Raw genomic sequence first — 23,424 nt, 5'->3', positions numbered from 1 at the left:
AGCGACCCACCATGCTTCTCCTCCAGGCAGCCCCCCTGTGTTCAGGAGCTGTCACTTTAAGTCCAAACAACTCACCACTCGCCTTCTCCTCTGAGCAGCCGCCTGGAGCGCTAATGCAGTCACTGCGAGTCCAAAGGACCCGCCGCGCTCCTCCTCCTCCTCCTCCTACTCCTCTGGGCAGGCCCCGGGGTTCAGAAGTGGTCTGAGTCCAAACAGCTCACCACGCCGCCCCTTCTCTGGCAACCGCCTGTAGCTCTGGTGTAGTCACCCCGAATCCAAGCGGCCGCGCTCCTCTTCCTCCTCCTCGTCCTCAGGGCAGGCGCCGGTGTTCAGAAGCGTCGTTCTGAGTCCTAACAGCTCGCCGCGCAGCTTCTCCTCTGGCAACCGCCTGTAGCTCTGGTGTAGTCACCCCGAATCCAAGTGGCCACACTCCTCCTCCTCCTCCTCAGGGCAGGCCCCGGTGTCCTGAGTCCACACAGCTCTACTCGCCACTCTTCCCCTGGGCAGCCGCTGGAGCCCCAGTGGTTGCTCCGAGTCCCAGCGCTGTGCCGAGCGGCCTCCTTTATGGTGCTCCCAGCTGTCCGAGTTCACTGCTCCAGCGGGGGGAGGGGCGTCTCGCCGGCAGTTCTACTTCACAAAGTTTCCTGCGTTCTGGGACCACCGTCCCATCCGGGATGCCCCCCCAGGGGGTGAGAGTCACCCGGCTGCTTTGAGTTGGTCCCAAGCGTCTCAATATCTCCTCTTTTGAATCCTGAGTCCTGGAGCAACATGAAATGCAGCCACCCTCTAGGCCGTCATCTTGAAACCTCCAAAAGTGATAGTTCTTATTAAGCTATCAGCAAATTTCTCAGAAGAAACCTCGCAGGCCATAAGGGAGTGGGATAGTATATTCTAAGTACTGAAGGAAAATACTGCCAACCACAAATACTGTATCTAGCAAAGCTGTCCTTCGATAATTAAGAAATTAAAACTTTCCCAGACAAACAAAAGCTGAGTGAGTTCATTACCAGTAGACAAGAAATGCTAAAGAGAGCGCTTTAAGTTGAAACAAAAGAACACTAGACAATAACACATAATCATACAAAAATATAAAGCTCTATAGAACAAGTAAATATACAGTCAAAGCATAGGCTTCCATAGTATTGTAATGTTGGTGTGAAAATCACTTTTTTTCCCCATGAAGACAGTGTCTTACTGTCTTGCCCAGCTAGTTTCAAACTCTCGGGCTCAAGTGATCCTCCTGCCTCAACTTCTAAGTAGCCAGGACTAGTGGTGTGCACCACCGTATCCAGCCTTATGAATCAAACTTGGTATAGAATCTAAAATACCAAAAGCACAAAAATAACTATAAATTGCTGGGTTGCAGGGTACCATCCATGATCTGCAAAAGAATTATTAGGGAATCTGGCTTCCGGAACTCACAATTATGGAAAATTGTTCGGGATTGCCTGTAGTATGCGGTTACCCTCCCATTGGTTCACTGCTGAAGTTCAAATGCAAGCCCCAGATGTGGGAATGTCCCGCTAGAGCCAAAAGGCTTGTTTTACTCCACCCCATCCAGTTTTTCAGGGAAGAAGCTCCTACCGACCACTTTTGATCTGTACCGCTGTAAATAAACCAACCCCCACTCCTACGTTGGTTAGAGCCAGTCCCTTATGGACTGCTAAATCAGTCATACCCCTGCTTCAAAGATAAATTCTGTCTTCTGTCATGATAAATAAATTCCTTAGATATTATTTCACAGCCAGTCCATCCCTTCTACAGGAACCCCTTCCCTCACGCATGTAGGAAGTGCAGCGAGACTGGGTGTGGTAGCACACACCTGTAATCTAGCAACTCTGGAGGCTGAGACAGGAGGATTGCAAGTTTGAGGCCAGCCTCAGCAACCTAGTAAAGCCCTAACTAGTGAGATCCTGTTTCAAAATTAAAAAAATAAAAAGGGCTGGAGAGGTAGCTCAGTGACAAAATGCCGCTGGATTCAATCCCCAGTATAAGTTTATATAAATGGATATACTACATAAAAAGATGCAATTTGGGACATCAATGACAAAACGGGCAAGAGCAGAGATGTAAAGGAGTTTGTGTGTGCCCTTGAAGTTAAGATGCTATCAGTTCTACTTAGATGGTAATAACAAAGATGTTTCATGTAAAAATTGTGTATTTGTTAATTTCCATCTTAAGCTATTTGAGTCCCATAGTCAATCATATCATGGCCATAATCCAGTAAAAACTATTCCAGTACAAAAAGCAAGGATATAACTAAAAAGTACTTTCTATTATGGAACTCTTGGTCATTTAGAAAATTTCCATCCATACATGTATATTGAGTTCTGGGGATGTGGCTTGGAAGTAGAGTGCTTGCCTAACATGCACAAGGCCTGGGGCCTAATCACCAGCAACACACACACACACACACACACACACATGCAAAAGTGAAGTAAGTATATACTGAGTGCCTGCCTGAGTTAAGCATTGGACTAGGCACTGGAGTACTGACATAAGATAGCATTCCTGCTCTGGAGTCATTTCAAGAGAAGACCACTTTTGATGCATTTTTACTCAAATTTATTTTCCTCAAGGACTATTGAAATGTTTTACTCTGGAAAGCTTTTTGCAAACATAAACATGCTTCATTCATTCTCAAAGCCGTACTGAAGAAGGATGGAAGCATAAGACTCATATGCCTAGTCTGAGATAGGTGTGAAATGTTTAAGGTTCCCTGATGGCTACTGAGACAGACCATAAACTGACACATTGGGGACATCAGGATGTGGCCTTTTCCACACAGTTTCCATGCTACCAGTTTTTGTTGTTTTTTTTTTTTTTTTTTTTTCGAGGCTGGGTGTTGCTATGGTTCCCAGGCTGACTTTGTGATCCTCTCCTGCTTCAACCTCCCAAGTAGCTAGGAAAACAGGTATGCACCATGCCTAGTGTCCATATTACTTTTAAAAGGAAGATATAAGTGAAAAGTTGATTATCAAGGGATTATTGTTTTTAAACAGATATGATCAGGAATTGCCATAGCTATAGGGGTCATGTACTGAACTAAAAAATTAGGTCATCTGATCTGAGAACATACATTGACAAGAACAAAACCAAATTTTTGAAAATTCAAGATTTCAGGTTTCCAAAAGGTCAACAGAGTCATCCAAATATTATACATGTTTGATACCTAGATTACAGTGGTGCAGGGTACTGATGCTCCAGTTTCAGCTAAAACCAGAGTAATTTTCACTGTGCTCCAGGAAATTTTCATTTAATCACCATGACAACCTTATGAATTAGGTGCCATTACTATCCCCACTTTACACATAAGAACACAGACTCAGAGACAAAGTCAATTATCCCAAAATCACATCACATAAGCAACTGAGCTTGAATTTAAAGAAAGGCAGGTAGGTCAAAAGTCTGTACTTTTTTTTTTCTTCCAGTGCTGGGGATGGAAATCAAGGCCTCTTGCATTCTGGGCAAGTGCTCTATCACTGAGCCACATCTCCAGACTCTCTACACTCTCCCCACCCCTATACTAGGTTTAACCCCAGGGGAGCTCAACCACTGAGCTGCATCCCCAGCCCTTCTTATCTTTTAGCTTGAGATGGGGGTCTCACAAGTTGCCCATGCTGACCTCAAACTGAGGTCTTTCCTCCTCTGCCTCCCTGGAGTAGGTGGGATCACAGGAGTGTGGCACTGCACCAGCCCATCTGTACTTCTAAACTCTACGTCATAGTGCCTTTTGTAATAAGGATAAGAATATGAGAAGTTCCTGAAATGCCTACTGAATCACCTAAAAAGCATTAAACTATGCTTACATAATATTAATGTCAAGTATATTTTATTGGGTTCGAATTCTAGAAAAACTAGTTCATCCACATCTAGTACTTTCCAGTCAATTCCGTGTTCCCTAACCACTCTACAATATGAGTGTTCCTCATAACAAGACATTCTGTGTACTTTCATGTCACTTTTATATACGCATGTGTGTTCCACATGCTCCTAGGTCATTCCAGAGAGAAAGAGTGAAATTGAGCAAAAAAAAAAAAAAAAGACTATTTTTTAGGAAAACAAAAACAAAATAAGTTCGACTTGCTAATGTAAAACACCATGTGAGAGTACTGAGTGATGATTCTCTAAAAATTGGAAACTAGAGAGTTACCAAAATGAAGTCTACCATTTTTCTTAACAAAAATTTCCACAGTTTATCCTTTTTAAGAGAATTTCTCTCTCACCTTCTTTTTGGTACTTCCTTAGGATCTCAAAGATGCCAATTCAAAATGTTTCTTCAAAATAATACCTCTGACAATGAGTTTGCTCATTCCGTAGTGCAGTTTTACAAAAATCAAAACAAACAGCACAAATGATTCAACCCCAGATGCATTGTCATGTACTTACAGTGCTGTTGTTTGTGATACCAAGGAAAAAGAGTGTGGCAGGGACCCAGATGATCTGCCAGAGCTGTTCACTAACCCACGCCAATGTGCACTGGCTCATCCACCAGTGGGCATTCATGCATCTGCATCTTTACACAGTGAGAGAGTTCTTCGTCCCCTCTGGGTATAGGAAATAGAGCACAGACTCGATTATGAGATGCTTGCCACTTGGGTGGAAGAGGTCTTCTCAAGCCAACTTTCTTTTCCTTGAGGGAAAGCTCAATTTCCTCAGATGCTTGTTCTTGGCATTTAAGTGCAGTTAGGCGCTTCATTTCATAATCCCTTTCAAGTTTGATGGCTAAAAGAAAAAAACACATGAAGCAATCCCAGAGGCATTTTTCAACGGGCACCATTTAGTCAAAACAATATCATAAAGTTATGTTGATAGCTTCACATTGCTGAATAATTAAAAATATGACAAGGCTACAGATAGAAGGTGTGGGAAAAAAGGAAGTATGGCATAAGAAAGACAGGAGGTCTGGGGGTATATACACATATTTAAACATTTCTCTGATAATAAGCAACTGATACACATGATTATAATTTTTAAAGCTGATTTTAAGAAGCTTACCTTCTGCCGAAGGGAGCAGACCTTTCTTGGTTTTGCATTTTGTGAGTTTTATAGGACGACCAAGTGTAATTTGTTCTAAGAAAGGCAATTTGAGGTCGGCTAGGTTCTGGTACCAAGTCCTTGTAAGCACTGCAAGATCCCAAGGTTCCTGTCTGGGGCAAAAATTCATTGATTCATTTAAGAAACACTTAAAAACACACACACTGTAAGGAATACAGAAGATATCTTGGTGGCCCTGAGTCCTATTTGCCACATTTGGATTTCCATGGAGGTATTTAGGATTTTCCAGTTCTCTAGCCTGGAGAAGAAGTCTTACATTAACTAATGCAGAGACCTATTGAAAAATGACCAGAAATTACAATTTCAGGAACTTTTGTTTATAGTGCATCCTCCCTGGAATCAATTCAATCTTTCCATGTAAATGAATATAGATAAGAACTGTGGGCTCCAAAGTCTTTTATGGCTAGTTAAATTAAAATATTGTCAAATTAAGGAAGTATAGAGGATCATCATCATGCATTGGTGGCATACTCTAAGGCTTTAGGTGTGTGATCTGGGGAAGAATGAAACTCCAAACTACCGCATTAAAAATAATCACTATGTGTTAGGTCGGAATTTGAGCAACTGTATGAGGGATAGCCGAGCCACTGAGGCAAAGGGCAGCGTACCACTTGGTGACCAATCAAACAGGGGCAGAAAAACACCAACCCTTACCTCCACCTGTCACTCAGCAGGACCCCCGGCCCATTCTGGCCTATAAAGACCCTTGGCAGCCAGAGCCATGTGCGATTTTCTCTGGCTCCCTACCCTGACCTGTACTGGGGGTGTTGGAGGGTACTAGGAATTTCGCCCGAGAGCCAAATTCCAATAAAGCTTGCTTCGGCTGCTTTCTGTCCAATTTTATTTGGCCACTAGCCGTGCCCCCAATCTTACACTATGAGCTGGGCACAGCGGTGCTTGCCTGTAATCCCAGCAACTTAGGAGACTAAGACTGAAGGATCTCATGTTCAAGGCCTACCTCAGCAACTTAGTGAGACCCTGACTTAAAATGAAAAACAAAGAAGGGTTGGGGAGGTAGTTCAGTGGTAAAATACCCTAGGGATCAATCCCAGTACAAATAACAATAATAATAATTGCATGAACCCTAAATGAATTATTTTATTTAGCTTAATACTGACATTAAAAATCTGCTACATGTTTCTCACTACAGACTATGTGGGTTAAGCCCATGAAAAAATGGAAAGACTTGCTTGGTCTGAGTAGGAGAAGCACCAGTGTTACACACCTGTTTCAGACAGGTTTTGCACCTCTGTGGCCAAAAGACCTGACAAGAACAATTTTAGAGGAGGAAAAATTTATTTGGGGTTCACAGTTTCAGAGGTCTCAGTCCATAAACAGCCAACTCCATTGCTGTGGGCCTAAGATGAGGCAGAAAGGTATGGAAGAAGAAAGCAGCTCAGAACATGGGACCAGGAAGAAGAAAGATTGATCTGCTCACCAGGGACAAAATATATAGCCCAAAGTCATGCCCTGAGACCTACCTCCTCTAGCCACACCCTACCTACCTAGTAGGTAGTTACCACTCAGTTAATCCATTCAAATGGATGAATGCCCCACTTAGGTTAAAGGTTCTTCAAAACCCAATTAATTCATCTCTAAACTTGCTTACATTATCTTATACATGAGCTTTTGGGGGACACCTCATATCTAAACTACAACACCACCTAACTGAACAAAATGTAATTGTGAGTTTTCTCTGATTTTCCTATTGCTCTGGTTTTATAACCTTATAGAAAATCCCCATTTACTTCTTACAATATTAACAAGAAAAATTCACTTGACTAATAGTAAATGTATGATAAGCAGAGGGGTTAAAAATACAAATCCAAAAAATGTGTAATAAATATGCAGCACTATAATACCAGAGTAAAATTACTGTGTTGGCAACATGTGTTCATTATATGTTCTCTATATTCCAGACAACCTGCAAGTACTTGACACACATTCCTTCATTCACAATTCACACCACATGGATAGGCACTTTCATATCATTTTACAGATGTGATAGTCAAGGCCAAGGCCCTGAGGAGGTTTGAAGAGGGAGTCAGAACCCAGGTCCTCTTTTTGTTTTGTTTTGTTTTGTTTCGTTTTGTTTCAGTACTGCAATACTAGGGATTGAACTCAGGGCCTCATGCATACTAGGACAGTTATCTACCACTTAGTTACTAACTTAGTTACTAACTATTTCCATCCCTACCCCATTTTGTTGTTTGTTTGCTTGGGTGTTTGTTGTTTGTTTGTTTATTTGTTTGAGATAGGGTCTCATTAAATTGCCCAGATTGCTCTTGAACTTTCAATCCTCTTGCCTCAGCCTACCCAGTTGCTGGAATTACATACAGCTCCCAGGTCTTGTTTGCATCACCACACCCAGCTCCTAGATCTTGTTTGCAAAGCCTAGGTTGTCCACTTCCTACCAAGCATGTAAGTTGCTGAACTCACCCTTTGTGCCAACTAACGAACTGCTCTAAGGTAACATCTGGCACAGGGATATTTTTAAGTAGATCTGAACTCTCTAAAAAGGTATTTTAAGATGGTGGGTAATAGAAAAAAGTGTTGTTTTGGAATTAAAAGCCTCAGATCTCTAGTCCTGTACTTTGCTAACACAGGTCAATGATTTGGTCAAACTTCTCTGAACCTACATTTTTCTTATTTGTGTTACTTGGGGTAAAGAGCAAGTAAGACATTTGCATATTCTTATAAAAGCAGTTGCCTTTAAAAATAAAATCAGCACCATACACGGGAAAATACCTCATATAGTCCAGTATCACATAAGGAATACAGGGGTATCCAGTATCTTTACTTTAACAAAGACTCCCCACCCCAGAGGATGCTTACTATGATAAAAATACTTACAACTTTATAACAACTGCCTTGCAAAATGGTTTTCACTGTGTTCTTTCTAGGTAAGGCCATAAGCCATGGTGGTCCACAGTCCAATTTCCTTACATAGGTGTCTGATGTAAAGTCACAGGTGTTCTGTTTCACCTTGCCTGAAGATTGAAACATACCTAATTAATGGCTTTCATTTGAATTTTTTTCCTTCAGTGCTGAGGATGGAACCCAAGTCTTCTGCATGCTAAGCAAGAGCTCTATCACTATGCTAATCCTCAGTCCTCACTTGAATATTTTACAGCAAAATAATAAATATTCAGAGAAAGTGTTTCTGAATTCAGAAGGCCTTTAACAAACGTTCACTGAACTGGAACCCCAAATGTAAAAGCTTTTTATTTTCTATGAACTCAATCAATTCTTGCCTCCTTTTTTTTTTTTTTTTTTTTTTGGTATTGGAGATTGAACCCAGGGGAACACAGAATTTTAACCACTAAGCCACATCCCCAGCCCTTTTTATTTCTTATTTTGAGGACAGGGTCTCGCTAAGTTTGCTTGGGGCCTCACTAAGTTGCTAAGGCTGACATCAGCCTCCCGAACCGCTGGTGTTACAGGCATAGCGTCACCAAGCACGGCTCTTGCCTCCGCTTTAGGAGAAAATGCCAGGCAGATTTGCTGTCCTAAGTGGAAATTTCTTTAACTGCATCAATGTTTTGTCATGACATTTTGTCATTGCCTGAGCATACCAAATCATGACAATCCCCGCATCACACAATGTGTGTGCTTACAGCAGTACTAAACCATGAATGGCTCTGCTGGCCCAGAACTTCTTGCCATCAGCCCGAGACCTGTAAACCAAGCAAACCCTTTTCAAATTTTTCCTCAATCAAAAATCTGAATCTAAACCAGGTAGCCGAATCCCAGCTACTCGAGAGACCAAGGCTGGAGATTCCAGGACAGCCGAGGCAATTCAGAGAGACCCTATGTTAAGATCAAAAAATAAAAAAGGGCTAGGATGTCGCTCAATTATACAGTCGATTGCCCAACTTGCTCAAGGCCCTGGGTTCAATCCCCAGCACCCTAAACGAACCAAAATCTGAGTTAAAATGTAGCCAACTCTTAGCACCATTGCTGGGTCCCGCCCATTGCGCACGCATTCGGGCAAGTCTCCTTCCCTTCCCTGGACTTGCAGTTCCTGGTAGGAAACCGGTTCCCGGGAGGGGTGGAGGCCTCTGCAGCCGCGGGGCCCCGGACAAGGAGGCAAGGCGGGCAGGACCTCGCATCTTCCCACGCCTGGGCCCCGCCCTTCCTCCGCCTCGCCCGAACTCTCAGCGGGGCGCGGCAAGGCGGTGTCCCAGCGAGCCGGCCCCGGCAGCCTCTTTACCCCGGGCTCGTGGGTCTCCGCGGTCGCCGTCCCCCGCGGACCGAGGGCGGAGCGCGCGCGGGCTAGGCGCACTATGGCGGCGCACACGCCGCGGGCCCGCGCCGCGGGCAACACGACTCCTTTCCTGCTCGCGGGCCAGAGCTGCGGACCCCAACCAGGGCCGAGGCCAGGCAGCTCTGCGTCACACGGAGGCCTCGATAAAGGGCTTTGTGGTGCCGCCCACGCCACCCGGGGTTGGCTCCGGCGGGGTCATAGGGTTACCGCGCCGAGGTGAGGCTCTCCACGAAACAACCTGCGAGCAGCTAGGTCTTTCCATGGAAACGACGCTTTCAAACGTCAGGGGATGTACCGAAGCTATTTGCAGTTGGGGCTTACGTTGGTGAGCACCAACGGGGAAAAAAAATGTACCTAGTTCAGACATGTTCACTGTGGGCAGTCGTCACTGGTGACCCTTGATGATAATGTTCACACGCTCTAGTGGATAAGGCAGTTTTACGCGCTAAAAGCTCGAGGGCTCACATGGAATCTTACATGTTCCTGTTGAGAGAGTCGACAGTCAAGTCATTAGAAATTAGTATGAGTTCATATTTTAATTCATCAGGTAGTCAGCAAATAAGTTCATATGAAAATAGCTTACAACTGTCATTCTGCGTGAGGGTTTGGGTCAGAGCCGGGGTTGTGAGTTCTAGCTTTCCACTTGCTATTTTAAGATGTTTAAGTCACTCTCTAAGCCTCAATTTCTTCACCATAAAAAGGGGGATCCTACTGTATACTTAGGGAGTTGGTGAGGATTAAAGATCATGCCTTTAATTCTCTGCCACATAGGGGTGTAATTGTGAGCCTAGAGCAACTCTATGAAATAGGCAAAGGGGACACTACATTTTATTCCAATGGTACACAGGAGGATATGAGCTAGGAGAGGTTAGGAGAACTGAGCAGTTTACATACCAAGCTCCAGAGCCAACTTTTGAAGGTTAAACAGAGCAACCTGTCTACCTGATAGGCTGCTCTTGATCCTCCTTCCTGCCTGATTAGGAGGCTCAAAGGGTTGATTGATCTTTAGAAGGTGATTTCCTACCAGTCAGAAATCACCTCTTCAGCATTTTTTTTAGTTCCAATGGAAAATGAGCACTAAGGAGTGAAAGTGTGTGTGTATGTGTGTGTGTGTGTGTGTGTGTGTGTGTGTGTTTTAATATTGGGAATTGAACCCAGGGCTACTCTACCACTGAGCTACATCCACAGTCCTATTATTTATTTGTTTGTTTGTTTGTTTGTTTTAATTTTGAGACAGGATCTCATAAATTGCTTAGGGCCTCTAAAGTTGCTGAGGCTGGCCTTAAACTTGGGATCTCCTTCCTCAGCCTCCTCAGTTGCTGGGATTACAGGCATGTGCCAACATGCTCAGCTCAGGTCTTGATTTTTAACACAATAAATGGTGAAGCCCTTATGGAGTGTAAAACCAAAATAGTAGATTCATTCAAAAGAAGGAGCATAAAGTGGGGAATAAAATGAGTGTACATCATACAAACATCGGAAGAAAGCACTGGGGAGATTTCATTTCGTCATATATGTACATTATACATACACATATGTGTTCATTCACGTGTATACATGCACATACATGAATATATTTGTGTGTTGTGTTACAATATAAAATATAGTTTTTAGAGTGAGTCTAAAAATTGAAAACTCTCTAAGGTGATCTTAGAGATAAAGCGAGAGAGAGAAAGAGATTTCTGGAGACACACCCAGATAGAACAGAAAATGCCTCCTTAGAGTGAAAGTGCTTCATGAATACCTGGACTATTCCCCTTCATGGATGAAGAAATCTAAGTCCGTGGAAATGATGTGATAGGTTCATAGCCACACTGAAAGAAATCAGTTTGTGATCTTTCTATGTGGGAACTGTTCCCTGTAAACGTGTAAGATCACTGAAATTGTGTTCAGTTATTTCCTTTGTGACTCACTTTGGACAAATATGATGGAAGTTACAATATATGACTTCTGAGACGAGGTCATAAAAGGTACTGTGGCTTCCTGGATCACTCTGGGAGAGACCAGCTGCCATGCTGGGAGGACCCACAAACTGCTTTCGGAGAAATTAATGTGCAAAGGTATTTTCAGGTCTTTTGCCACCAACTTGTGAGTAAACCATGCTGGCAGCAGATACTTCAAGGCTCAGTCAAGCTTCAGATAACCACAGCCCCAGCTGCAGTTATGCAGTTCATGAAAGATCCTGAGTCAGAAACATCCAGCTGAGCAGTTCCAGGATTCCTGGCCCTCAGATAATACAAGATTAATAAATGTTCATTGTTTTAAGGTACCAACTTTTGGGGGAATTGTTACACAATAGATAACATTTAATATACCATTAAATGTCTTATAATAGAAGGAATATTTTACATTCCTTATTTATAATTGAGATTAATAGTACAATAAAAATTAACAGTAAACCACATTATTATGGACAATGACTATGTAGCTAATTTTGCTAAATCTCATCCAGGATCGCTTAACATCCTTAAATATTATCAACATGAAAAGTATCTACCACTCCCCCACAAGTAATGACAAAGAAAAATGCAATAAATTTTGTAGATGATGAAAGGGTATTCAATAAAAGTCTAATTTCCCCCCATAATGACTATTCCAGTATTTTCTTTTGAAATAATAAATCTAAAAATTCCCTCTCCCCACCTTCTTTCCCTTCCTCACCTTTTCCTCCTTCCCTCCTTTTATCTCTATGTCTGTCTCCATTTCCATCTCTGTCTCCATCCATGTCTCTCCTCTTACTTTGCTGACCCTACACACATCTTCCTATTAGATGAGGCTTTATTCACTGGTTTCATCCATTTCAAAAAGTTACCATCTGTCATTTGAATTGGTTAAAGGAGCATTGCTGCCACCTAGTGTTAAAACTAAGGTTCAAAGAAGACTACAAAGAAACAACAAAAACCTAAGTATGATAACTTTGACTATTTGGGGTGCTGTTCAATGTGTTTCATAATCATTATCTTACTTAATTATTGCATAATAAATGCTACAAATAACTTAGTTATGGGGTTACAAGAAGAAAAAACTGAGGAATCTTAAGCATTAATGATTTTTTCAATGTCACTTGATTTGAACCCAAAACTACCCAATTCTGATTTTTGTGTTCTCTCCACCCCACTACACTATACATTCTCCAAGGATGATGATTTTCTTATGAATGATTTTGAAACTTCCCTTTTCAACTATTCTGATGAATATGAATAGTTTGTCTACTTTTAAAGAGCACTGTTTATATCTTTGAACTTGGTGTGCAAATCACAGATGCAGCTTACACTTGTTTCATGGCTCCTTCCAAAATTATTCTAGTAATAACACCAACTCTCTAAGATTAAGACAAAGCAATACATCTGCAAAAACTTCAAAATCATCAAATAACAGCACTGAAAGCCCTAAATGTTCTCAGTCCTTCTCTATTAGCATCTTTGATGCTTTCACCTCTCTGGCCATTCCTTCACTTGTTTCCTCTCTTCCCTTCCCTTAGATTTGTGCCTATTGTAATGGCATGAGTCTCTTCTTCCTCTATTCACTCTATCTCGGTGCTTCAGTGGCTCTGTTCTCACAAATGTAACTCACTTCTCTTTGGATCAGTCCCAATCTGATTCTCTTAGCCAGTCTTGGCTTCGTTCCTGAACTCATATCCTTCATTTCCATCAGTTTGAGGAAACTTCCTACCTGACTATCCTGTTCTGATGAAAATTTCAACATCACCAAAATATAAGTCATCTCCTAGGCCCCAAGCCATCACCTCTATCTTTCCTTATCTGAGAACAGCCCATGAGTCTTCTATGAACCAGGCTTAGAGTGTTGGAGTCATTTTAAAAGCATATTGCCAGTATCTACTCCATGTCAGCAATCATTCTTCCCTCTTCACATGACATCTGGTCCTCACAGATTAGGAGAAAAGAAGGTGATAGTTTTCCTAGTAAAGAAAAAAAGAGTTTAAAGGGCTATAAAATGACTTGTTTATCATTACACAATTAGTATATTACAGAGTCGAATTTGAACTAATTCCTAAGCTGCCTACTGTAGGATCTTTGGATTCCCCAGCCATGAGATCCCATTGCATTCTTAAAATAATACTCACCCACCCACCCATTGTGTTTTCACCAGACAAAATGGGTCTCTCTACCTTAACCATATTACTATCTGATAAGAAGAGAATAATGACCCTGCTATTGTCCAGACCTCTCCCAGAAGCCCTTCCTTGGGAGGCAAAACCAGTCAGAATCCATTATGCTGAGATAATGAATATGGTGTTTGATTTATAGCCTAGAATTCTTCCCAAAACACCATCAGCAGTGATAAGGATCCCTGGCTTCTCTCAAGCCAGCACTACCCAAAACTTGTATCTACCAGGGAAAGGCTTAAGCTGACCACCAGATTTGAATTCTTCCATTTCCTATTCTTAGCATTAGTTCTAAAAATAGGAAGACAGGTCTATCTTTACACATCTGAATATATGAGGCCTTTGAGGTCTTACAATATTGCCCGAAAAGTACAAATTCAAGGATTTATATGCTTCAGTACATTTGAAATTTTATTTTCATGCTAAATTATAAGTTAATTAAGTTGAGAGAACTGTGGTTATTAATCAAATATTTTTAAATGAGTCATATTTTATTGACTTTTCAAATATATTTAACTGAACACTTCTTGAGGAGGGAGAGCCCAGATAAGAGTCATGTGCTCTAATAGAAAGTCTCACTCTGAGGGGATAGGGGTGGCTTAGGGATAAAGCCAGCATTTAGAGGCCCTGAGTACAATCCACAGCACTGGGAAAAAAAAAAAAAAATACTGTGGCTACCCATGTGTTCTCTGATTACTCACTTTGTGGGATTCCAGCTGTTGTGTTGAGAAGCACTATAAAAAAAGTCATAGGACGAGAAAATTCCTCTAGCCAACAACCATATGAGTGAGCCATCTTAGGAGTAAAACCCCCAGCCGGAGTCAAGCTTCAGATGGCTACAGCCTTAGCCAACATCTTGACTGCAACTTCATGTGGACCCTGGGCCAGAAACATCGGCCCAGCAAAACTGCTCTCAAATTCCTCACCTATAGAAACAGGGAGATAAGATGGCTATTTTAAGTCACTAAATTGGACTAATTTGTTATTGCCACAGATAAGGGACATAATCTACTAGGTTACTCTTACACAAGAAAGAGATAAGGAGACAGAAAGAAAGATAGGGGAATGAAGAGGAGTTGTGAGAAGAGATGGGAGAAGATGGAGTGAGGTGAATCCAAAGGCTTTCCCTCTCCGAAAAACAGGATGAGTCTGGGGCAACTGATGTAAGAAGTGGAACTTGGAAGATAGAAAGATGTTTGCTCTCGTCTGTGCTATAAACCTGTTCCTGAGAAATTTTAAATAAAAATCTATATTGTGGTGGGTTTTTTTTTTGCAGGATAGAGGATTGAACCTAAGGCCTCACCTATGCTAGGCAAAATACTCTACCACTGAGCTACATCCCCAGCCCTCTTTGCTTTTTATTTTGAGACAGGATCTTGCTGTGTCACCCAGACTAGCCTCAAACTCACCATCCTCCTGCCTCAGCCTCCTGAGTAGCGGGGAATTGCTGGGACTGTAAGGCGTTCACCTTCCTGCCTAACTTCTATTGTTCTTTAGTAATAGTAATAATCCAACATGTCCCAGTCCTTTAACCTGTGCTGTGGTTGATGACCCTCTTGTTTAAGTCACCCAGGGTCATCTCATCATCCTTTACTAGATACCCAGTCTCTGGTTTTTCTCATAGCCAGGGAAGCCCTAGACAAAGATCTGGTCAATGAGACTTCAGAGGAAGCCTGCTGGGAGCTTCTGGGAATTTTTTTTCCTGTGGAGTAGAGAAACACACAAGGTGAATTCTACTGAGAGGTTGTGGTCGTGTGCTGATGAGAAGTGTAAGAGGGAAAGGTCTCAAGCAGGGGATGGCTGAGCAGGATAGAAAGCATCTGGGCCCCTGGAGACATCACTGAGCTGTTGTAACAAACCTGGGTTGGCTCAAGGCACCCTCCTTGTTAAGAGGGTAATAAACAGTCTTTATTGCTTCTACCACTTAAGCAATAAATCATAGTATGATTTTCTGTTATTTGTGGTAGAACCATTCCTAACTGATACTTAAGATCAATATTCAGTTAAAGTAGTCTCTCAAGTGGGGCAACGTGATTTATATTGACCTGAGACACACTGCCAGAGTTTGAATTCTCCTTCAGATTGGAGACCTCCAACCAGTAAGTTACCTCTATGCCTCAGTTTCTCACCTGCACGACAGGGATAATTGTATTTACATCATAGGACTTTTGTGGTCATTAATTAAAATGCATATAAAGACCTAAAAGAGTGCCTTTCCAGCATTATGTAATGTTATAGTTTGGATATGAGGTGTCCCCTGAAGAGTTCATGTGTTAGGCAATGCTGAAATGTTCGGAAGTAAAATTGTAGATTATAAACACTACCTTCTAATCAGTGGATCAATCCATTTGATGAGTAGTAGTTTGAATGGACTAGTGATTGGTAACTGTAGGCAGGTGGGGCATGGCTGGAGGAAGCACATCACAGGGGACATGTGGTATATATTTTGTATGTGGAGAGTGGGGTCTTTCTCTGTTTTCTGATCACCATGATGTGAGCTGCTTCCCTCTGCCACCCTCTCCTGCCATGATGTTCAGCCTCACCTCGAACCCTGAGGAATGGAGCCGGCCTTCTACAAACTAAGACCTCTGAAACCATGAGCCCTCAAATAAACCTTTCCTCCACTATAATTGTGCTGGTCAGATCAGTTAGTCACAGCAGTGAAGAAGCTGACTAAAACACTAACCATGGGCTGAACTTCTGAAAACTGTTACCCCAAACTTTTCTTTCTCTAAGTTCTTCTTGTCAGGTATTATGGTTACAGTGACAAAAAACTGAAATAACAAATGTAACAAATACAAATTGTCATTATTTTGAGAGTTTAAAAAGTAAAAACATAGAATTCAGAAATCTTCAAAGGGTAGAGAGGTATAGCTCAGTGGTAGAACACAGGCTTAGTATGAGTAAGGCCCTGGGTTGAATCCCCAGCAGCAAGCAAACAAAAAAGCCTTCAAAGGTAGCAGGATTCTCACAAAGATATGAAGTCTGTTAACTATAGATGTAGATTTTGCAAATAATCTGCTACTATAATCACTAGGTCACAAGGAGAAATGTAGATTTATTTTTAACTCTTTCGTGAAGAAAATATTAAACAGTTTCAAAAACAAAGAGATTCATATGATGAATCTCCATCTACCCATCACCCAGTGTCAGTCACTATCAATACATTTCCAATCTTATTTAGTCTGTCACTTTGTCCACAAATACTGGGTAACTTTTAAAAATTCATTGATTATCCATGTCACTTTAATTTCATTTTAAAAAGTAAATATGTTTATATATACATAGATCTCTCCAGATCAACTTTTTAAAAAGAATTTTCCTTTTATACCTCCAGTTCTTTTTCTTTTCTTTTCTTTTCTTTTTGTACTAAGGATTGAACCCAGGGCTTTGTGCACACTAGGCTAGCACTCCACAACTGAGCTACATCCCTAGCCCTTTCATCTTATGTATTCTAAATATAAGATCTCAGACTAAAGTCTTAATAATTGTGGTTGGAAATGCATGGGTTTTGGGGTTGTTTAGACTGGGTAAAAAATTCTGATTTCAGTGCTTTCTATTATGTGACAGGGAGCAAGTTACCTTCTTTGAGCCCTCATTTTTTTCACCTGCAAAGAGAAGCCATCTGCAGACCTGACCCACACTATAAGGTCACAAGAAATAAAAAGCATAACAATGGTGAATAATAGCTAAAATTTACTAAGCAAGCGAGCGCCAGCCCTGAGTACTTTTCCTATAATACTTTGTTTAGTCCTTGGCACTTGGCCCTTGCTTAGTGCTCAGCAAATGTTCCCTCCAGTCTAAAAGCAGGTTTTACAGTGGTAGAGGTGACAAGGAGCAGCATCCTAGTTAAGAGAGAGAGGCTGGTGACAGGAGGAAGTGCTTTATAGGGCAGAGTTCACAAAGGAAGGCTGGGGACACTAAAGAAGTCCTTCCCAAATTTGAAAATAGTCTGAGTGTTGCAACAGGGAGGAAGAATGAAAAGGAAGGACAGACATTAAATGGAAAACCTGGGTATGGTGGCTCATTCCTGTAATCCCAGCTTCTCAAGAGGCTGAGGCAGGAGATTCACATATTGGAGACCTGCTTAGGCAACTTAGCAAGCCCTGTCTCAAAATATAATATCTTTTTTAAAAAGGACTGGGAATGTGACCCAGTGGTAGAGCATCCCTGGGTTCAATACCCAATACCATAAAAGAAAAAGAAAGGAAAAGAAAGTAAAAGGAAGGGTGGAGTCAAGAAGAAAGGAAAGCCTCCACACTGAATGAGTCTCTTCAATGCTCTCTTGACCTCACAGGGCCTCTCCTGCCACATTCCAATGCTGAGTAAGTTTCAAAGTAATCACAAGTTTTTAGAGTGAAGCAGATTGGTAAAAACAAAGGAATTAACACTAAACAGTGCATTTGAATGGGAGATAGGGACCTAGTACTAGAAAATCACAAAATAGAGCCTGAGGCTCCTGGTAGGATGGTTCAGACAACCGTTCCCTTCTCTACAGATCAATTAAGACTAATAAATTATGCCCACTGTCACAAATAAAGTAGGCCGAGGTCATTAGGTTCTTTCGTGGGTTTCAGTACACTTATTAGAACCGGCGCTGGCTTGCCATGGCTCAGCACTTCCAGGCATTGGATAGGGAAATCCATCTTATACTAAATTTTAGTATGGAACTTTTTTGCCCCAAACCAGCCATGTTCTTCAGTATTTGCTTTCTCCGTAATACAGCTGATATTTGAGATTCCTGTTTTCTCTTTTGTCTTAGTCCACTCGGTTCAGATCTGGGATAGGGAGCAAGGGTATCATTTTTTGGTGCCCCCTCAAACCTCTACCATCCATTACACTTAACCAGAAATGTTGAAAATTAGAGTCAAATTTGGAGACCAAAACATCAAAATTTTGTTGGGGCCAGGGCTTTGGGCCTTGGAATTAAGAGGACAAAACATTTTGACCTTGAAAATTTCCATAGATTACTCCTATTAATGAGACTAGCCTTTAGAATTTTGCCCTTAGATTAACTATTGTGACCTGGGCAAGCAGCTGTAGCCGAAGACACTGATCACATGAGTCCTCATCTTGCCAGTCACTAAAGCTCTGGAAGTTTTTTGAGTACCATTTTTAAAGAGAGGAGGATGCAATCACTGGGTCCAAAGCAAGAAGCATACAGACTTTCATCAATGTAGTAAAATTAAGTTATTTACCATGCATGTGGACTAGCAAGGGCCTTACTTACTAAAATGCTTGTGGAAAGGGTCTTCAGCAAACACTGATTGCATAAGTACTAAGTAAGCAACATTTACTGGTCCTAGCAAGCAGCACACGTGGCATTGGCAGGTGCCTGGGAGCCTTAACAACAGCAAATCATCCAGGCAGGACTTCAGCAGAAGAAATAAGTCACACATGCAGCCAGGTCAAAGGTGGACAAAGTAGGCGGCTTAAGAGAATATGCTTCTGGAAAAAGATCCCTTGGAACTCATAGGGATCTACAATTTCCTCTCGGTTCCACTCCTGTAAAAGCCATGTCACACTGGATGTGTTACAACTCCCTCACTGATCCCCCAATTCCTTCAGAACTAAAATGGGGATGTGAAAATCTGCCAGGATTAACATGTGCCTATATACCCCAAACAAAAGAAATGAAGGCTATGCCCACACAGTGCTTACAGCAGCTTTACTTGTAAGCACTCAGAACTGGCAACAACCCAAATATTTATCAGTAATTCACAGTAACAATGGGTAGTATATCCATAGAATGGAATACCACTAGGCAAGGAAAAAAATGCACAACATGCATAATTTCAAAATAATTATGCTAAGAAGCCAGACTTTTAAAAAAATGTACATAATAAATAATTCTATTTATATAAAATACTCAAAAATTCAAAATAATTTATTGTGCCAGAAAACAGATAGTTGAGTTGTCTGAGTCCGGGAATGAAGTACGCAGTAAGGGATGGATTATGAAGGACAAAGAAAACTGTTGGCAAAATGGGCATGTTCATTAGCCTGACTATGAGGATGGTCCCATGGGGTGGACATACGCCAAAACTCATCAAAGTGCACACCTTAAACAGGTGCAGTTTATGCAGTAGTCAACTACCCTCAATAAAGCTGAAAATAAGTGTCAGAAAACATGTAAGGAGGGACGCAGCAAGAATCAAATCTGTGAGCCACTCTTTTCAAAAGTGCACCTTTCAATACTTTTAAGGTGATACAGTCATTCAAAAAATACTGACAGAGTGTCTACTTTGGGTAAGTACTAATATAGATGCTGGAGACCATGGGTAAGTCATATAGTCCAATAAGTCACTGGCAGATGGTGGACTTGAGTGCTATGAAGAATTAAGCAGAGCTACTTACGTGGGCACAGTGGTGTGAGCCTATAGGCCCAGCTATTCGTGTGACTGTGGCACAAGAATCACTTAAACCCAAGAATTCAAGCCAGCCTGAGCAACATAGTGAACCTCTCATCTCAAAAAATAAATACACAAAAAGTAGAAATAAAAAGTCCTTTAATGTAGGAGCTGGGGGTTGTAGCTCAGTGGTAGAACAACTTGGCTAGCATAGTGAGGCACTGGTTTTGATCTGCAGCATCACAAAAAATATTTTTAATTTTAAAAAAATGTTTAAACCAGGGTGTTATCACTACAAGTTACTTGGTGAATAAAGGTCAGTTGATCTAGGTTAGTCACAGAAGGACTCCTCAACAGGTGCTATTTAACAAATCTCCAATATTAGGAGGCAGCAGTGTGGAAAACTGAGGGCAGAGAACCCTGGGAGAAAAAATGAAACAGCAAATGCAAAGGCTCCAAGGCAGGAACAAGCCCGATGTGTCAGAGAACAGAAATAGGCCCCGTGGGCAAACCCAGTGAGCTGGATGACATGTGGAGGAAAGATCACAGAGGAAGGCCAGAGGCAGAGGCACAGGGCCTCAGAGGCCATGAGGCAGCGTTTTCTCAGGGGGGAATCTTCTGCAGTGATGTGACATGGTCATTTCTAAAATGCCACTATAGAATAGGGCTATAGGAACGTCAAAAACAGAAGTAGGAGGTCAGCAAAGCCTACCTCTGTAATCCAAACAAGATGATGGGGCTTGGACAAAGGGTGATGAAGATGGAGGAAAAAAGGGATTCATTTGGAATACATTCAAGAGAAGAACCTGGAAGAGCCACTAATGAACTGATTGAAGAAAAGGTGAGAAATACAGAGAAATCCAGATGTCTCCACTAAGTTTGTAGCCTAGCAATGAAGTAGAAACGGTGCGCTGTTTAGTGGATGGGAAGGAAGATACCTGTTCTTGAGATAGAGTAGTGAAGAAATGAGGACAGAGACGGTACTGAAAGCAGGACCATAGACACTTACAGTGAGCCAGGGAGGGGCTTCTTCTCCTGTGCATTGCTAGCTGAGTACTGCAGCAACAGACTGAGCCAGCGCCCAGCCACAGACTTTCCTTCCCCGAGGTTAGAAGTCTGCTCTACTTTGTTCTTCCCTTTTCTCCCTGGCGGGAGTACTGTGAGGATACAAACAGAGCACCCAGAAGAGTTTTCTACCATGTAGCAAATTCTTACTCATTTTTTTCTTTCCTTTTTTCTTCCTCTGTTTCCACATAAATGTTTTACTGAAAATCACTTGATACACTTTGTCAACTTAAAATGAAAAAATTCTTCTCATTCCAATTATCACTAGTAATTTCTGTCCTGAAATATTGTTCACCTTAAAAAGAAAACTATAGCAGATATTCACCTGAAATTTAGGTATCCAGTCCATTTTTTTCCTAAAGGTCTGCCTCTCCTCTGTAGTCAACAGGTTTTAGGATGTTCAGTGTTCTTTTTTTCTGTGCACTCTCCCTGGATGAACTCAGAAACATCCATGGTTTTCAAGCCTTCATTCTACCCTCTCTCCTCCTGAGGCAGCACATCTGGAAGCCCACTATTACTGGAGATTTCCACCAAGTGTTTCCCAAGAGCTTCAAACATCGATGTGTTTGAAATGAAATGTACCTTCAATATGCCCAAGATGATTCTTCCTTTCTCATTCTCTAAATTATTATGTAATAACACAATTTGCCCTGTGTCCCAAGCCCACAATTTGAAAGTCATCCTAGATTCCTCCTTTTTGTGCATGTCTTTTTCATTCAGACATCCTATAATTTCTACTTCTTCCAGGACCTCTGAGTTGCAGCTGTATTACGGAGTCTACCTTCACTTCCTTAAGCCCTATACTTTGTCACACCTGAATTAATGTGAAACCTTTTAAAACAACACAGAGATAAGTAATAAATAAAAAAACAGCTTTGAAGAAACACATACAGTCACAGAGAGAAGAAATCTAGTTTGAATCATCAAATGGATAAAATTTCAGCAATTGTGGATAGAACAGGAAAAATGGCAAGAATTTAGAGGGAAAAAATGAAAACCAGATGATGGTTAGCGAGAAAACAGAGGAAATCCTAGAAATTAGAGCAAAGAGGAAAAATGGAAAAGAGGAGAGAAAAGATTTAAAAATTAGACTAGTACAGAAGGTCTAATACAGGAATAATAATACCTCTACAAAGATTAGAGAAAGTAAAAACATGGAAATATCCACAAAAATAGTTCAAGATAATTTCCTAGAACTGTGGGATGTGATTTTCCAAACCGTAAGATCTGAGGGGCACCAATTGCAAGGGATTCTGGTAGACTGGCTAACACAATCGGTGTTGGGATTTACTCTGTGCCAGCCACTGTTCCAACTGCTTTACGTATTTACTCACTTACTTGTCACAACCATTATTACCCATTTCTTGCAGATATAGAAAACTAAACTCTGGAAAACATTAAATATCTTGTCCAAGAGGACCAAGGCAGAAAGTGACAGAAATGGTATCAATTCCAAGTGCCCATGCTCTGCATTCAAGGCCACAAATCACTGTGCTCCCCTGGCTGTGAACAGTCTTCCACCAAGATTCCTGTTAGTACACTGGGGGCTAAGAGAAGATGCCTTCAACTTCTAGACAGAAAAAGCAGGTCTCAAGGAAAAATGGAAGGTAACAATAATAAACAGAAGGAGAAAAAGGAGAAGGTGAAGGAGGAGGGACAGGAGAGAAGGAGGAAAAGGAGGTACAAAGACTTGCAGTTTTGAAGGAACATTGGTTACAACCTAGAATTCTATACCTAGCCAAGCTAACAGTGACATCTGAGATTAAAATAAGACATTAGACCATAATACCTTAAAAAATTTCCCTTTTGCACACCCTTTCTCAAGTAACTACTAGAGAATATACTCCAGTAAAATAAGGAGTAAATCAAGAAAGAATAATCAGACACATAAGAAACAGGGGCACATACATAGAAGAATACAAAATAAATCCCCAGTATGATGACATAGAATCAGAATCAGAGCTTACTCTTGAGTAGGGAAATTGGCCAGGTTAGTTACAGCAAGAAAAGACTTTTCAGGGACTTCTTAAGAAGGTGAAATGAGAGAATATGCCATGATATTTTGAGAAAAACTGACAACCAGGGGTATTAATAATGTATTTATTATGATAAATACTAAAAATTAAGGAATTACCAATCCAACTAATAAATCGTACCCAAAAGAGGTGGAAATTAATCTTAATTTACTACATGATTCAAAATATGTAACTATTTACATAATTGGTATGGTCTGAATGTTGTGTGCCAAAATTCATACATTGAAATCCTAAACTTGAGGTAATGACATGAAGAGGTGGGTCCATTTAGTAGGTAATTAGGTCATGAATAGGACTAGGGCACTTATAAAAGATACCCCAAGAGCTAGCTAGTACCTTATATCATTATGAGAACACAGCAGAAGTGCCTTCTATTGGCCAGAAAGCAGGCCTCACCAGACACCAAGATTATCTTTGCTCTCAGACTTCTCCACCTCCAGAACTGGGAGAAATAAATTTCTGTTGTTTATATTTTGTTTAGCAGCCCAAATGGAATAAGACATATAATCACAAAAAATGGTT

At 41.3% G+C, this 23,424-nt stretch overlaps 1 protein-coding gene across 1 annotated transcript in view; it reads right to left on the bottom strand.

Moving 5' to 3' along the window:
* Positions 1–4,245: 4,245 nt before the first annotated feature.
* Positions 4,246–23,424, bottom strand: part of LOC306669384 (uncharacterized protein C4orf36) — a 38,362-nt gene continuing 19,183 nt past the window's right edge. The window contains exons 2-3 of the mRNA XM_079153359.1: positions 4,999–5,150; positions 4,246–4,725 (exon numbers count right to left, since the gene is read on the bottom strand). Coding sequence (XP_079009485.1) covers positions 4,460–4,725; positions 4,999–5,150 — 418 coding nt within the window. The 3' untranslated portion in view covers positions 4,246–4,459. The remainder of the gene's footprint in view (positions 4,726–4,998; positions 5,151–23,424) is intronic.

This window comes from Sciurus vulgaris (assembly GCF_902686455.1).
Source record: "Sciurus vulgaris genome assembly, chromosome: 9".
Taxonomy (NCBI): domain Eukaryota; kingdom Metazoa; phylum Chordata; class Mammalia; order Rodentia; family Sciuridae; genus Sciurus; species Sciurus vulgaris.
The sequence above is the reverse complement of the archived record's forward strand: the minus strand, read 5'-3'. Positions and strand labels throughout refer to the sequence as shown.